This window comes from Buteo buteo, unplaced genomic scaffold (genome assembly GCF_964188355.1).
Source record: "Buteo buteo unplaced genomic scaffold, bButBut1.hap1.1 HAP1_SCAFFOLD_100, whole genome shotgun sequence".
Taxonomy (NCBI): Eukaryota; Metazoa; Chordata; class Aves; order Accipitriformes; family Accipitridae; genus Buteo; species Buteo buteo.
This window is the reverse complement of record NW_027439264.1, coordinates 102,834-119,541: the sequence shown is the minus strand read 5'-3', so window position 1 is coordinate 119,541 and position 16,708 is coordinate 102,834. Positions and strand designations below refer to the sequence as shown.

Below are 16,708 nucleotides of genomic sequence, written 5' to 3'. Positions count from 1 at the left end.
GGCACAACAGGGCCAGGCCCCGCAGGCAAAGGCACAGCCAGCACAGGCTCAGTAGGCCCGGCCCGCACAGGCAAAGGCTCGGCCCGCACAGGCAACGGCCCGGCCCGCACAGGCACGGGCCCGACCGCCGCAGGCATAGGCTCAGCCGCCACAGGCACTGGCGCAGCCTGAGCAGGCAAAGGCTCGGCCGCCACAGGCAAAGGCTCAGCCGCCACAGGCAAAGGCTCAGCCCGCACAGGCACGGGCCCGACCGCCGCAGGCAAAGGCTCAGCCGCCACAGGCACTGGCGCAGCCTCCATAGGCACTGGCGCAGCCTGCGCAGGCAAAGGCTCAGCCGCCACAGGCACTGGCGCAGCCTCCATAGGCACTGGCGCAGCCTGCGCAGGCAAAGGCTCAGCCGCCACAGGCACTGGCGCAGCCTGCGCAGGCAAAGGCTCGGCCGCCACAGGCAAAAACTCAGCCTGCACAGGCAAAGGCTCAGCCGCCACAGGCAGCGGCTCAGCCTGCGCAGGCACCGGCTCGGCCGCCACAGGCAAAAACTCAGCCTGCACAGGCAAAGGCTCGGCAGGCACAGAGTCAACCTGCATAGGCTCGGCAGGCAGAAACTCCGCCTGCTCTCCTGGCAAGGGCGCCTGGTTTCCCTCGCCGGGGGGTGGTTCCCCCGCTACTACAGTTTTTAACTCTCTCAGCTTCTTGAGCTCCCCCTCCGGGGGCGTTCTTTCCTCCCATTCCTTCACCTGACGGTACAAATCCCCCTTAACATCCCCGCCTGGAACCCAGTCCAGGAGGCATTCCCGCAACTCCTTCAGAAGATCCTGCCGTAACACCTCCCATGCCCGCCGCAGAGAGGGCCCATCCAGTCTCGCAGGTACCGTCTCCACCGGAAAAAACCCTATCTCCGCCGCACCCTCTGAGTCCACGCTATCAGTCAGAGAGGAACCGCTCCGCGAGCCCCGCTCCACAACCACCCACTCCGTCTGATCTTGTCCCACCGTCCCTTGGGGCACTATCCCCCGTTGTTTTCAAACCGGCGCTTCATCCGCAAACAGGATAGCTCGCGCCGCCGACCTGCACTCCCTAGCCTTTTGTCCCACCTTAACTACCCCCTCCACCATGTCCCAAGCTCGTAATCGTTCCGCAGCGCCGTGCTCACCCTCGAGCGCCGACTGAAGCAACATCTCCCGAACCACTCCCCAATTTGGGGGACTAAAAACTTCTGTGGGAGAACTCATCCCTCCCCGGCGCAGCACCCATTGGATGCATTCGCCCGTGGGGCCCCTCCTAATCGTTCCTCGGGCACCCACCTCATTAGCCAACCCTTTCAACACCTTAATCACTTGCGCAAGTTCCATCGTCGCCTAGGCAACCGATCACGTCGGGGTCACCACTATGTAGCATTCGCTACATATCAAGGTGCCACGCTTAGATCACTGGTCGGCCCGGACCAGGGAAAGAGACAGATAACACACACAGTGTGAGCGCCAACTTCCGGCTTTTATTGTGCAGTTAATTCCTTTTATACTAACAAGGGGAGGTGGGGTTACAGGTACATCACAAGGCTGCGACTAACCCTCTAACTTTCCGTGACATTGCGAGATCTTCCGAACGCCGACCCCTACACCCTCGCACCCAGTGGGACGGGGGAGAAAATCGGGAAAAGAAGTAAAACTCGTGGGCTGAGATAAGAACGGTTTAACAGAAGAGAAAAGAAGAAACTAATAACGATAATGCCAACGCTAATAAAATGCCAACAGCAATAATAAAAGGATTGGAATGTACAAATGATGCGCAGGGCAATTGCTCACCACCCCGCCGACCGACCGACACCCAGCTAGTCCCCAGGCGGCGATCCCCCGCCCCCACCCCCCCCAGTTTAGACACTAGATGTGGCGTCACACGGTATGGAATACCCTGTTGGCCAGTTTGGGCCAGCTGCCCTGGCTGTGTCCCCTCCCAGCTTCTTGTGCCCCTCCAGCCTTCTCGCTGGCTGGGCACGAGAAGCTGAAAAATCCTTGACTTTAGACTAAATGCTACTGAGACTGAGCAACAACTGAAAACACCAGGGTGTTATCAACATTCTTCGCATACTGAACTCAAAACATAGCACAGTACCAGCTGCTCGGAAGACAGTTAACTCTATCCCAGCTGAAACCAGGACAGTTGCCTTAGGCACAGTATTGCCAGCAAGTCAAGGGAGGTGACACTTCCACTCTACTCGGCGCCGGTGAGGGGAGTATTGTGTCCAGCTCTGGGTGCCTCGGTAGGTAGGAGACAGGCAGGGACACGCTGCAGAGAGTCCAACAAAGACCCGCCAAGCTGATTCAAGGACTGGAGCGTCTCGCAGGAGGAAAGGCTGAGAGAGCTGGGACTCTTCAGCCTGGAGAAGAGGAAGCTCAGGGGCAATCTCATCAATGTATAGGAATACCCGAAGGGAAGGCCCAAAGCTTTTTTCAGTGGTGCGCAGCGACAGCACGAGAGGCGACGGGTGCAAACCGAAACGCGTGAGGTTCCCTCGGAACGTCAAGAAACACATTTTTACTGCTAGGGTGACAGAGCCCTGGTACAGGTTGCCTGGGAAGGCTGCGAGTCTCCCTGCTTGGGAGATACGCAGAATGCAGCCGGGCACAGACCGGGACAGCTGGCTCTAGGTGACCCTGCTCGAGCAGAGGACTGGGACCAGAGGACCTCAGCCATTCTGCGATTCTCTGCAAGGGGGCGAGCAGCAGCCACCGGCGCAGCGAGACGGGGCCCTCGCTTTTCACCGCACCGCACCGCACGGCACCGCGGGAAGTTCAGGCCGCCTTTCCGTCGGGAGGAAAGCAAGCACGTCGTCCCGGAGCTCTGGCGGGGCGGGCCCGGAGCGGTCAGCGGGCATCCGCAGCGAGCTCCCGCAGCCCCCGACCGCCCAAGCTGGGCCCTGGCCCCACCTCGAGCCTCACTGCAGGGGCGCGTGTCCTGAGGCCCCCCCGCCACGCGCGGAGGGAACGACCAGCAGCGGCCGAGGCGAGAGCTGCCCCGGCGTCTGCCGCGGCCTCCGACCAGGCGGGAGCAGCCCGGGCCCCCGCCCCCGGGACACCCTGTCGTGGGGGCAGCGCCCGCTCTCCCCGGGGCCCCCGGGAGCCACGCCCCCATCTGTGACGTCCCCTTGCCACGCCCCCGAGCGCCGTCGCCGCCGTTGTTGCCTGCTGGCGGACGGAGCAGCAGCAGGTGCCGGGCAGGGGCCGTAGCCTCGGGGGCTGCAGGCCGCGGCAGGCGAGCTCGTCTGCCTGGTGCCTGCCCTCGCCCTCGCCCTCGCCCTCCTCCACACCCTCTCCCGCGCCCTCGCCCTCGCCCAGGGCCTGGCAGAGTCCGCCGGGTGCCTCCTGCTGCTGGTGGCTCCCAGCGGGGCCACGACCGCACCGCAGCATGTGCTGGAGGGTCATGGGGCTCTTCAGCAAGAAGCGCCAGCGGTCGCCCTCCGGCAGCGCTTCTGGGCAGCCCTGCGCTCCAGCCGCTGCCACCGGTGCCTACGAGCTCGGGGAGGAGGACCCGGGCAGGCTGCACCGCGCGGCTGCCCGCGGCGACCTGGCCTGGCTGAGGCAGTGGCGGCTGAGGAGAGGTGGCATCGACGGGCAAGACCAGGAGAAGCGGTGAGGGGCTGCGGGCCGCTGACGGACACCTTGGCTGCTTCTGGCAGGCGTTGCTGCGAGAGGTTCTGAGCCAAGTTCCACCAGTCCCCTCTCAAGCACCAGGAGCACGTTGCAGCGCAGAGCCTGCTGGTCCAGCGTGGTGCGATCAACCCCCCTGGCAGCTTTCGGGTGCCACGCGGAAGTGCCCGCTCTTAAGGTTTTGCGTAGGGCCAGATTCAAGCTAATTGCTTGAAAAGCGAGATTTGCCCTGTCAGCTGGGGGAGCGAGCTCCAGAGCTTTTCATTGCTCGCAGCTGCCGGGTCGGCTTGAGTGCTGTTGGAAGTGCCTGCCGCCGACCTGCTGCTCGGCAATGGTCTCCCCGCGGGGTCGTTCTGCAGCTGCTCAGGCAGCACCAGTTCTCTTCTGCCCTGTGGGTGAGCGGTGCAGGAAAGCAGGAGGAGCGGAGTCTGGGCTGCAGGGTCCCCAGGGCTGAGTGGCAGCACAGCTTTGGTTCTTCCGTTGTCTGTCTATGTTAAGCTCGTATGTTTAATTTTTAGGACACCTCGGCATGTCGCTTGTGCAGACGGCCACGTGGATGTCGTTAGACGTCGGGTACAAGAGAACTGCCGGCTGAACCTTGCTGGCCATTTCAAGAGATCACCACTGACGACGGTATGTGGCATATGTTACGCTCTTGTCAGTGGGACTTGCCGACTGTGCGTCAAATGAGAGGTGCCTGGCAGGATTCTTTACACGGACCTGCGTAGAAACGTGCATGTTGTAATAGGTGTGGAAGGGGCATACGTTAGCTCATCTTGGAAGATGCTTTTCTTTCCCAGCATTCAGAAGCTGGCCGAGTTGTGACAGAGTGGAACGTAAATGTTGGAAATCTTCCCTTTTTTGTGTGTTGTTCCCAGGCAGTACAGTGCCAGCAAGAAAAACGTGTGGCTCTTCTGCTGCAGCATGGTGCCGACCCGAATCTGGCAGATGCTGACGGCAACACTGCCCTTCACCCTGCTGTCGTATCTCCTAATACAACTGTAGCAGGGCTGTTACTTGAGCGTAATGCCAATATTAATGCTCAGAACCGGGTAACCTTGGCACTTGGTAAAGCTGCTCTTTCGAAAAGGTGCAGAACTTGTCTGGGTTTTTCTAACGGGGATTGTTTGTCCTTTCAGGAGGGATATACCCCCCCTAATCTTGCTGTCTCCAAACATGACGAGGAGATGGTAGAGTTTCTTCACAAAAAAGGAACTGAAAATCAGCGTGAAAGGTGAGACATTTGTCAAAACGGCACATAGGTCTCTTTAGTCGTCTGCAAGTATGATTGATGAGAGGCATGGGAATGAGCTTTGAAAAAGAAGGAGCCGCACGGAAGGAGTTCCCTGGGTGACTGGTAAAAGCAGGTCTGCGCTTGGCTGCTTTCATCCTTTGCACCCCAAAGATTGCAAGAAAGCGGTCTGTGGTGCCCCCTCCACACACAGACCCAGACCCAGACCCAGACCCAGACCCAGACCCAGCAGGAAACTTGCCATTAGCTCAGCAGCACCACAGCTCTGCAGGAGAGGGTTTTTTAAGTGGCGGCATAGTTGGTGCTTAAGTGTTGTGAATGGAAGCGTTAGGAGAAAGAGAGGCAACGTTGTCCGAGAGACAAGGGGCATAAGGTGAAACGCAAGGTGTTTTAACTGTGCGTGAGGAGCAAACTCGGCCTGAGGATGGTCAAGCAGTCGAACAGCTTGCCCCGGGAGTTTGTGCAGCCTCCATGCGTGGGGGCTTTGAAGAGCAGAGTGGAAGAAGGACCCCTGAACAGCGTGGTCTGACCTCGTAGCTCAGTCTGCTTTGGGGAGGCGGTTGGCCTGGACACCTCATGAGGTGCCTTCCAACCTGAATTCTCCAACGCTTCCATGTATTTGGCTTTGCTTTCGCTGTGCTTGTAGGAAAGGGGGAAAGCATTGTTTAGGGAGCACGCAGGGATTAAAACGATGGCAATGCAGTGCCTGCAGACGCGGATGTATTTCATAACACATTTGGGATGCTTTAGGATTGCTCTTACAGTTGCCACAGTTGCCGGGGATATAAATGCAAGCCAGCTTCTTTGGCATGGTGCTGATACTGTTACAGAGATAACTCTGCCTTTGTGGCTGTGGATTACGCTCGCGTGCGTAGACATGTTGGGTAAATGGTTTATGTTGTCGTGAGAGGGGCTGAGTTGTCAGTCAAAATATCAGTTTGTCCTGGTCTCGGCTGCGATAGGGTCCGTTTTCTTCCTGGTTGCTGGTATAGTGTTCTGTTTTGGGTTCAGTATGAGAAGAATGTTGATAACACACTGATGTTTTCAGTTGTTGCTCAGTAGTGTTGAGACCAAGTCAAGGATTTTTCAGCTTCTCATGCTCAGCCAGCAAGAAGGCTGGAGGGGCACGAGAAGCTGGGTGGGGACACAGCCAGGGCAGCTGACCCAAACTGGCCAGAGGGGTGTTCCATACCATGTGACGTCATGCCCGGTATATAAACTGGGGGGACTTGGCCTGGGGGGATAGCTGCTCGGGAACTAACTGGGCCTTGGTTGGAGAGTGGTGAGCAATTGCATTGTGCATCGCTTGTTTTGTATATTCCAACTATTTTGTTATTATTGTTGTCACCTTTACTATTGTTATTATTATCATTATTATTATTTTCTTCCTTTCTGTTCTATTAAACTGTTCTCATCTCAACCCGTCAGTGCTACTTTTTTTCCCCCGATTCTCTCCCCCATCCCACTGAGTAGGGGGGAAGCGAGCGAGCGGCTGCGTGGTGCTTAGTTACTGGCTGGGGTTAAACCACGACACGGTTAAAAAGCAAACCTGAAAGGGGTCTCTCTCAGGAGCCCCAATTTACTCGCTTTCAGGTTTGTTAGAAGAGAATGCCTATTCAAAGTAGTTAACACACGCAGTGCTTAGAATGCAACCGCAGTCTTCTTTGGCCTTTTGATCATACTTAGGAGCTGTCTAAACTCTCAGGTCCTCAGACTAACCATCAAGATTTCTGAAGTTCTTCCAAGTCAGGACTGCATTTGAGGAGACTGTAGGCTGGCTTGACATGAACAGTTGCAGCATTAATGTAGCATCCTGCAGACGTAGCACCCTTGCAGTTAGATGTGAATCTGCCAGAGGGCTTGTTAATTTTTGTAGTGCTCCCTAGGGAGAGGTGGTTGATCAGTTTAGAGTGTAGCCAGCAGGGCTGAAGTGCTTCACAGATACCAATGTGCATCTAGAGAATGAGCAAGGCTGCAGTGGATATTTCACCACGGAACAGTAGTGCCAGAGTAAGGTGGGGGGGTGGGGGTGTTACCGTTTCTCAGTTGGCAACAAAAATGGAGCGGCTGGGTGAGGAATGGCCGTTGCTGTCCTAGTCAAGCACGTATGCAAAGATGTGGTTGTTTCTACCAACTCTGTGTCTCCTCTTTCCGTATATATCCTTAGTAAGCTGCTGGCAGAAGACACGGGGAGTGAAAACACGGAAGACTCTTCTGCAGGTGGTGTAGCAGACAAGGCAGTTCTCAGCAGCTCGTGCCCTGTGAGGACTGCTGACTTTACAAGGGCTGCACTTGCTCAGGACAGCGAAGGTAGGATCCTTAACTGTGGAAGAGCCGATGAGGAAAATCACTACGGCCCGTAGTAGAACCGTTCCTCATCTTTTGGATGCTGGGCTTGGATGATGGGAAAAAGCAGAGTGAGATGAACACTCACAGTGTGTCGCTTCTTGCCTCTTTTGTAGGTGCCCTGCCAGTGGGAGGAGCAGAGCAAGAGGAAGATGCGGAATCTTCCGGGGATTCCGAGGTCCTTTCTGTGAGGGACGCAGTGGGGTCCCCTTTGGTTCGCTTGCTTTTGGGCTTATTTCCCTCTGGGGTTTTGATGTCTTCTGCTGCTCCCGCCACACATTTGTAACTGGGGGCCCTTGAAATACTTGGGCTTTTGGTCAGCTGTCCATTTAGGACTGGGACGAAGGCAGGTCAAGCTAATGACCTGGGTCTCATAGCAACTGGCCTTTGAGTTTCGTCTCTAGCATAGAAGCACTAAAGTTTCCCCTGCTTCCCCCAGTACCGCGGAGGCGCTCAGCTGAGAAAGATGGAGAGAGGTCATCAGTTTTGCAGGTGCCTGCTGGTGGCAGGCAACATTTCTTATCTTTAAATCTGCTCTGAAGACTGACCTAATTATGTAACCTAAGAAGTAAAAGCACACCTCATATTCTCATGTTCTTATCGAATTCTTTGTGCTCGTGTAACCACGTTTCTTTAGGACTGTGTCGCACAGCTGCAGCAGAAGCTTGCCAGTCCTCTTAAAAAGCAATCTATGTCAGAAGCTTCTCCGGAAGTTACTACTATGCGCTACCTCGGTGCCCTGGAGAAAGACAACCTGCACTTGCAAGGGGCATTGGAAAGGGTTGTAGCTGAGGTATGGAAAGCCTGTCACTATAGGAATAAACCTCTGGGTGGCTGTTTCTTCCCGTTCATTGTGAAAAAGGACAAAACAGTATTCTGGGAGCCAGTAGGAGAGAGATCTAAGGAAGTTAACAGTGATCCCCTGTCATAATTGATGAAGCCAGTAAAACCTTCAGCCAGGTGGCTGCCTCCTCCTCCTCCTCCAGAGTGGAAGATTAGCGTTACTTGAATCATCAAAAAGCCAGTTCGTTTCTGCTGCAAGTAGGAGAGAATCTTGCTCCTCAACGCCACAGCAGAGGCTCTTGTTCAGGCTCTGGGGTAGTACTGCAGCAGTGGCCTTTCTCTTCCCTTCTTCCTCCCCTCCCCTGGTGACAAACGCAGCTGGCCCTTTGGGGAGCTCCTCGCAAGCTGGAGGGGCAAGGCAGTGCGCTGGGAGCAGCCTTCTGGTGGCTAGGTACGAACAGAGCGGTTTGCTCTCTCTCAAAATTCGCCCCTGCTCTGAGCCACTATTTCCCTGTTCCAGATATTGCACTCTTTCTTTACAGTCTTCTGTTTGTATACAACAGCTGTTCCTTATTTGTAGGTTGCTAAATATGTGTGAAAGTCCTTGTCTTTGTTTGGGCGCGCGGTGTGTAAAACAACGTGAGCCACCTTCATGGATGAAGGAACTTTGAAACAGATGTTAGGGTTTGGGGTTTGGGCTTTTTTTAAGAGTACGGGTATCAGAACCATGTGGATTGAACTAAGCAAGAAGAAGAGCTGGTTTGCAGGTGGTGTGTTTGTACTGTATCTGCAAAGCAGCATCTCAGCATCTTTTCCCCCCCCTTCTTTGGCCCTGCCGTAATTTGCCATCCTGAAGCAGCCTTCTTGCAAGTGCATTGTAAGCTCCTTTCTGAGGCGGGGACCACCTTTTGCAGTGTTCTTAGGAAAACTGAAGCATAGAGGCCTCGGAGTTCTGAAACAGAAATCACCTTAAATTTCCTTATGAGGGAGGTGTGAAGTCACTTTAGGAGAAGGATGAACTTTTTAATTTGTTTTTTTTCAATGGAGGAGCAAACAAGTGGATACAAAGAGTGTCACAAGTCACTGAAAGGGTAGGAGGGGCAGTGTCAGTGCTTAGAACTGTGCTATAGGAAATCAGTGGAGGGATGGGAGAGGCCAGTAAAAAAGATGATGAAGTAACACCGTTTGTGCTCATTTGCTAGTACAAGTGCAGGTCTGAATGTACTTGAAATGATTACAGTTGTTTGACTAGAGGGTATGTGCAGATATATGCAGCCCTTGAACTCTTCAGCAGCAGTTGACCCCTCTATATAAAAGCTCACCTGACTACAGGGGATTCTTCCTGTGATTTTGCAGTTGCGGGAGTTGAAAGAACAGCATCTTCAGTCTGAGCATTGTGTTCGTGACTTGAAGACTGCCTTGGATAATAAGGAAAGGGAAGTAATAGCTTCTAAGCAGAAACTGCAGGACCTCCTGTTGGCATCTTCTGGGACTAGTACGACTATAAAACAACTGGAAGATTGCGTGCAACGGTAAGAGAGTAACACGGTGCAGCAACGTCTGTCGCTTCCTGGGATGGTGTGAAAACAACAGGATAGCCTTGTTGCATCACAGCAAGTTAATATACGATTTTGAAGGATGCTTTTGTCTTAGATTATGTTGTTTCACGCTGTTCTTTCAGAGCTGGTGCTCTGGCGGATTTCCCTCATAAGACCTGTATTTCTTTTTAAGCCTTGGAATTGAAAATGCCAGACTGGAAGCCACAGTCCAGCAACAAAACAATAGGATTGAAGCCCTTCAGAGAGACCTGCAAGCCTCTGCCTCAGTAAGCTGGTCACAAACTTCCCTTTTTGTGAGCTCCTGAGCCTAGTTACCTACTTCTGTGGGGAAATTTTAGGATGAGGTTTTCCTGGAGAGCCATGGGGAGCTCAGTCCCCGCATTCTAGTGAATATAGGCTGCTCAGAAAGCAGCCTGGTCCATTCCCCAGCTTTCTGGTTTTGAGAGTTTTCCCATGCTACTATGGCAAGTCCTACTTAACGCTCTAAAATGCGAGGATGTGACACTAGTTCATTTTCTTCATAGGAGCTTGTTTGGTGCTGTGTTTTGAATTTGTGATGAAAACAGTGTTAACAACACAGGGGTGATTTAGTTATGGCTGAACAGGGCTTGCACAGTGTCAAGGCCTTTTCTATTTCTCATACTGCCCTGCCAGCAAGTAGGCTGGGGGGTGCCCAAGGAGCTGGGGCAGGGGGGCACAGCCAGACAGCTGACTCCAAATGACCATCCCATATGACATCATGCTCAGCAATAAAAGCTGCAGGGAAGAAGGAAGAAGGGATGGACATTTGGAGATATGGCATTTGTCTTTCCAAGTAACCGTTGGGTATGATGAAGCCCTGCTTTCGTGGAAGTGGCTGAAAAACTGCCTGCCAACGAGAAGTAGGGAATGAATTCTTTGTTTTGCTTTGCTCACACACGCAGCTTTAACTTTACCTATGAAACTGTCTTTATCTCAACCCACAAGTTTTCTCACGCTTACCCTGCCAACGCTCTCCTCCATCCCACAGGGGTGGGGAGTGAGTGAGTGGCTGGGTGGCGCTGAGCTGCCTACTAGGGTTAAACCATGACAGATGCTAGAAAGGATGGAAGTTGTGGTCAGGGGGGAGATCTGTGGCTGAAAGCTGAGAGAGGAGACTGGACCTGGGAGGTCCGCGTTACCTTTGCAGCTTTGTCACAGCTTGCCCTTGAGACCATGTTAGCTTCCTTTCCCGCCTGCGAACAGGTGCTGGTACTGTCCTGCCATGCAGGGAGCTAAGGTAACGAATTAGGTGAGGTGATGCTGCACAGTAGCGGGCAGAGCACTTCCTTGCTCTCAGGAGATGTAGAGCTGTTACAGAAGCCGTGAGGGTAGGGTATTTTCTGTGGTGGGCACTAGAGGAATTATTATATTAAAAAGTACGTATCGTTAGGAACTCTGGAGGACCTTTGGAAGAAAGTTGCAGGGTGATCTTGTGTGTGTGTGCGCGTGTGTGCGTGTCGTCTTATCCCCCAAAGCTGCAACCTCATCTTGTCACTTCTAGGGTGTTCATTCTTTCCACCAGCTTCAACTGCTGCTCTTGGTTATGTTTCCTGAGGTGTGTTCTACACTCCGTGTTAACCTTAACTGTAGATGTTGGATGGGGAGAGGAGAGCTTAGACCTGTTTCCATTTAAGTTACTGCTTTGTACTGCAGTGCTGCCTTTCCAGTCACCTGAGTTTTTTCTTTTGCCGCTGTTGCTTTCACAGATGCAAAAGCAGAATGTGCTGCCTCGGACATCAAAGGACTCCCACAGCATGTGGGAAGAGCAATTGAAGTCAAGATCCCACCTTGAAGAGCTTGTTGCTCAGCTTGACAGAGAAAAGGCTGAACTCCTGGAACAGGTGAGCCCAGAAAATTCTCTGGGTGCCTAGCCAATACCCCGGAGAACTGTGTCTACCTTTTTGTTGAGTTCTTACAGTCAGCTTTTTCTGTTATCCTTGCCGTTCAGGCTGTGAGTATCTTGTGATTTGGGTATCAGCCAGGAAGCAAATAAAAGCTAGCTGGGTATCTTTGTGTAAATTCTGGAGTGGTTCTGTTGGGAAGAGTTCCCAATGTGGTTTGCTGTCAGTTGAGCACATTGAGCAAGGCTGCAGTTCCCCAGTTATTTCTTGGATTCCTTCGGGTCATCTTCTGACACCTTGGTTTCTGGGCAGGGTTAAAATGCTTCATGTTTCCAGTGCAATGTATGGAGGAGCTGCTGCATGTTTTCAGGGTAGTGGGAGCTTAAAAGCCTTCCAGAAAAATGTACTGAAGGAATTTTGGGCAAATGAACTAGTAGCTGGGAAACAAGAAATGGCTGCCAGTTTCCAAGGGGCAGTCTTTCCCCTTTCTCCTTTTCTGTAGAGGAAAAATGGAAGTACAAAGTCAAAAGAGCTGCCAGCTCTCCTCTGGTTTGGCTGAGAAGACACCAAGAGGCAGAACAAGATGTGAATAAGTAAATACCCCCAGAGGAGAGAGGGAGGCAATAGCAGAGGGAAATGAAACATTGAAGAATTGCAAAAGATCAAATTCCTCTGCAAGCCCCTGCCTGCTGGTCCTTGAAGATCCCATGAAAGCTTTAGATTGATCTGTGTTCTCCCATGAGGTACATACTTACGTAATCCCTGTTATGAGTAGAGGAACTGCCGAAAGTGTCCTCCAGCATCTTTTCCACCTTTTTGCCTTCAAGTGTTAGAAGAGCCTTTGCCTCAGTGGGGTCGTCTGTTTCTGTTGTTAGGTGTTGGCCTGTTTGATGTCAAACCCAAAGTGATTAAATGTTCTCAGGAACTTTGTCCCTTGGCGTTCTGTGGAACTTGGCTAACAGATAGAGGCGTACTGCAGCTTCTCTGTGGAGAACGTTAGATGCATATACCGTGCGTAGATACTGTTCCTACGCTGTGTGTGTGATGTATCTTTTCTATTTTGAAAGTGTGAGGCTGAAAGAAAGAAAGTGAAGAAGCTGGTAGAGTTGAAACGCCCAGTCGAACTGCATCTGGACCAAGAAATGAAAAGAAACATCGAACTGCAGAAAGACTGTGAGAGGTACGGCTTTTTGGTATGGTGAAGAGGTTTCCCTGAGTAGAAGTCAAGCTTTATTGAACTTCACTGTAAAAATAGGTGTATGTAACTGTGAGAAAATTCAAGCCCCGTGTTAGTTCTTGCAGGGCGCTTCTGTGCATGAGTCCATAGTTTTCAATAGCTGCCAAAAGAACTGCAAATGCAGGTTGCTGTGCAGTTCTACTGGGGGGCTGGGGGGGGGGGGGAGGAAGTCTTTTATTCCTCTTTTCAGGTGAAATTTGGACCTTTCAAGGGGTTTGCGGCACAGTAATGCTGTTTTTTTCTCAGTAATTGCTGGTGTGTAAAGCACGTTAAAGATGAAGCAAGCCATGTCTGCGCTGTTTACGTAAGAGTATGTGAAAAAGGCCGGTTGTTCCTTTGCTTCGTTGTTTTCTTGACTAATTTGCTGTGCAGGTTGAAGAAGCTTCTGAGCAGAGCTACGAAGAAGCTAAGGGCGTATGAGGAGAAAGAGATGGAGTCCCAGCTTAATTTGCAGGGAGAAATGAAGAACAGGTATTCCGAAATGGCCAATGAAGTTGGTAGATTAAGAACAAAGGTGAGCTCTGCTTTGTTTAGGGTTTCTTGGTGGTGGTGTTTTTTCTTTTGAAAAACCTGGGTTATTCCTTCCCTGTACTACTTTTCATGCTGGTGATTTTTTTTTCTTTGCTGTATTTTGGAAGCAACTGCCTTTTCTTGATGCTCCTTCTACTGTTACAGTAGTAGATGTCTATAACTAATACCGATGTAGTTATCATTATGGGTAGAGATGAAAACATAATGTGCAAAGCAGTATCTGCAAGGGCACATGAAGGGCAGGCTGTTCTGTAGAGGAAGGGCGAGCCGAGAGTCGCAGCAAGGCTGGCAGGGTCCATGACCTCAGGGGCAGTCCCACAGGCTCTCACCAAGAAGAGCGGAATAGGTCCGGTGACAGCAAGCAGGGTCAGCCAAGAGTGCAGATCGCCAGGCCAGTCCATAGGGACTGCAGTCCTACCAGGATGTCACGTCCATGGGTGAGGGTCAGGGCTGAGAGCAGTAAGGCTCGGCACAGGCCTGGCTGCAGCTTGAGGCCATGGCAGCGTCTTCTAGGTCTTACAGAGGAATTCCTTCTCTGGAAGAGAGGGAATTAACACCGCCATTACTGGGAACAACTGTATGAAGTTGGCTTCGCCCAAGGTCACCGCTTGAGCTCTGTCTTAGGCAGGAGTTGGGCAGAAGGCAGTTCAGGTTTTGCTTTTCTAAACAGTGTCATTGTTTCCCAGGGCACGATGCAGTTGAGGCAATGCAGAAAAAATTCTGTAACTTACTGCTCGCTAGTAGCTGTCTCGGCCCATCTTTCCCTTGTCATGGGCACCCAGAAGTAGAGTTCCCAGAAGTGCTTTTGAGGTTGCTCTGGCTGTTCAGTAGCACGTAACCTTTTATCTGCTTCTCCGCTCATTGCTCAGATTTGTTGCTAGAGCAGCCATGTTTCAGAGCTACGTTCGAGTTTGGAAGGCACTGTAGAATGAGTCAACTGCCGTTGCAGTGGCTCATTTTTAGTCCAGAAGTTAGTAGTGGGTTTGTGTTTCTGTTGGAGAGTTGTTTCGAATGACAGGGAAGGGCATTACATTTAGGCGGTTTTAGATAAGTCTCAAGTTTCTACTTTGTTAGAGATTCTTTCAAGTGTTTAGTATGCTGGTTTCCTCCACTTTTATTAAAAAAAGACAGGGTGTTATGTTTTATCTTCAACAGGTACAGAAAATGTATGTTTCTGGAGGGGGGAAGAGGAGGATAGAGCTGTAGTTGACCGTTGGGACTTACTGAAAGTCTGATATTTCCTGCAAATTTTTGAAAACAAACTGCGGCTTTGACCTCAAGAGAATATGTCTTCCTCCACCACCGCTGTAAAAGCTGTGTTCTGAGCCACTATTTACAAATCTTTCAGTGTAATGGAAAAAAAAGAGCATCTGTTTCTTGTCTTGTCCGTTCTGTAATGAAGCTTTGATTGTGTTGACAGCATGTAAAAATTCCTCTAAAGCATGACACGTGTTGTTTCTGATGAAACCAGAAGGTGGCTAGGTATGGGGGTGTGTGATTTCCCGTGAGCATATGAGCATCTCATGGAAGAATAGCCTTAGTGCTTTTCCACTTAGCCCTATGCGTGAAATGCTGCTAGTTTGGCACCTCTTGGTCCTCTTGATACCTACTGCAGAAGAACTGAGAAAGGATGGGAGCCTGAGGAATCCTATCAGGAATGTTGCGAAAGCTGTTCTTGTTTGAAAAGAAGAGACTGCTTTCACTTTGGTTTTCATACTGAGTCAGCAGATGGTAAATACAGCCTCGATGGCCAACCCCTTTACTGATTTTCACAGAACTGAGTAATTGTAGATCTGAGTTCCCCGTTTTTGGGGGTTCTTTCTTTTTTTTTTTTTTTTTTTTTTTGCTGTCTACAGGTTGGTGAACTTTCCCAGCAGCTGGAGATAGAGTCTAAAAAATGCATGCAGCTAGAAACACAGAATCAGGATTTGCGAGAAGAGTTGTCCACCATGCGTGGGAACCATAAAAAACTGGAGAAGAGCAAATGCCAGCTGAAAGAAGAGCTGGCTAACCTCAAACATCATTTGGAGACTAACACGGTGGATCGCAGCCAACTAGAACAATATAAAAGAGAGATGGAAGAACAAGCCGAACAAGAGTTAAGACAAAAACTACAAGAAGTCAATCTGGTTTTGCAGGCAAGTGAATTTCTCACGTGTGTCTGTAGTCTCTATTGCATACTTTTGTTGTGGTTGTCATTTTTTTAGTATTTTAGTTTTGGTGCCTGATTCTGTCTGTTAGTGCTGTACTTCTGTCTTTCGTAGAGGGCAGTAGAGGGAGAAGAGAATATGGTTGGGCAAGAGTGCTTTCATGTGTGTGTAATGTGCCTGCAGGTCCCTGAATCAAAAGCTTGCCCAAGACAGATTTCCGTTTTGCAGTTCTTGGGTGGGGGGGAGGTTATCACTGTCCACTGGTCGTGTTCATCCTTGAATGGGTATTGTCACTTCCAGTTGTCATGGCCAGGCATACAGGTCCTCCTCTGCCATTGTACGGGGAAAAGTGCTCCAAAAAGAAGTCACCAAAGTTGCGGGGTGGCGGGTGGAGATGAGGGATCCTTATAATTTCTTTGAGGAATCCTTTTCTTTATGCCCTGTCCTACAGAGACGGTGTTCTCTCATTAGTAGCTTTGATGAACAGTAGTGCTAAGAGGGGGGCTCTTTCTGAAGAACTATTTAATGTGGTAGTTCCAGGGTTCCGCCTTGATTGCTGATGGTAGTGAGGAGGCACAGTTGCCTCAGTGAGTAAATCTGGGCCCCTTGAAACTGGGTACGTGCAATTGACTGGCAGGGAGAGCTCTCTTCTTCTTTGCAGTGCTTGAAAGTGCGTTATCTCCTTCAGATGCAGGCAGCCTCCCAGGACAGGTTAGAACAAACCAGAGCCAGTCGTCTCGCTTCACTGACAAACCAGCTAGAACAGACAATTAGAGATCTTGAATGTGGATTGGACAGGATAAAAAATATGGAGCAAGACCGTATTCTTCAAAAAGAATCCATGCAGGCAGAAGTGGACAGGTACAAAGAGCTGTACCAGGCGGAAGTAAAAATAAGAAGATTCCTAGAAAGTAAACTGGAAAGGTAAGTTTATGCTTTTTTGGAGTGGTAATAAGATACTACTTTTTCCTCATGCATTTTCCTCCTAAAAGCCCTCTTCTGCATCTGGTAGCATTATGTATATAAGCATAAGAAGGCATATTTGCGAGGAAAGTAGCTTAAGACCCTTTCCCTTCATGAGAACTGTCTTCATTTCTCTTTAGTGTTCCAGCAGTAACACCACTGATCATGGCATTAATAGGGTATTCTATGTGTGGCAGAAAAGATAAATTTCATGTCCTTTATTGCTTGAATAAGGATAGGCACTTCAGAGAACAGAATTTGATTCTGTGAAGTAAAAAAAAAATAATAAAATTTTTTGGCATCCATTTTAGCGGCATGTCTGAGTTTTGAGCTTTCCTTGGGAAAGGAGGGATAGTCCAGAGTTCTTATGCAGGTGAC

The 16,708-nt window shown here is 50.9% G+C and overlaps 1 protein-coding gene across 1 annotated transcript; it reads left to right on the top strand.

Annotated features, from left to right (window-relative positions):
* The first annotated feature begins 3,420 nt into the window (after positions 1–3,420).
* LOC142027977 (uncharacterized) lies at positions 3,421–16,477 on the top strand. The gene is made up of 14 exons (XM_075022126.1): positions 3,421–3,629; positions 4,166–4,280; positions 4,526–4,699; positions 4,787–4,881; positions 7,067–7,209; positions 7,362–7,432; positions 7,898–8,038; positions 9,385–9,560; positions 9,760–9,853; positions 11,315–11,449; positions 12,517–12,629; positions 13,059–13,200; positions 15,074–15,355; positions 16,056–16,477. The coding sequence occupies exons 1-14, from the start codon at positions 3,421–3,423 to the stop codon at positions 16,293–16,295; spliced, it is 2,130 nt and encodes a 709-aa protein (XP_074878227.1). The 3' UTR covers positions 16,296–16,477.
* The last annotated feature ends 231 nt before the right edge of the window (positions 16,478–16,708 follow it).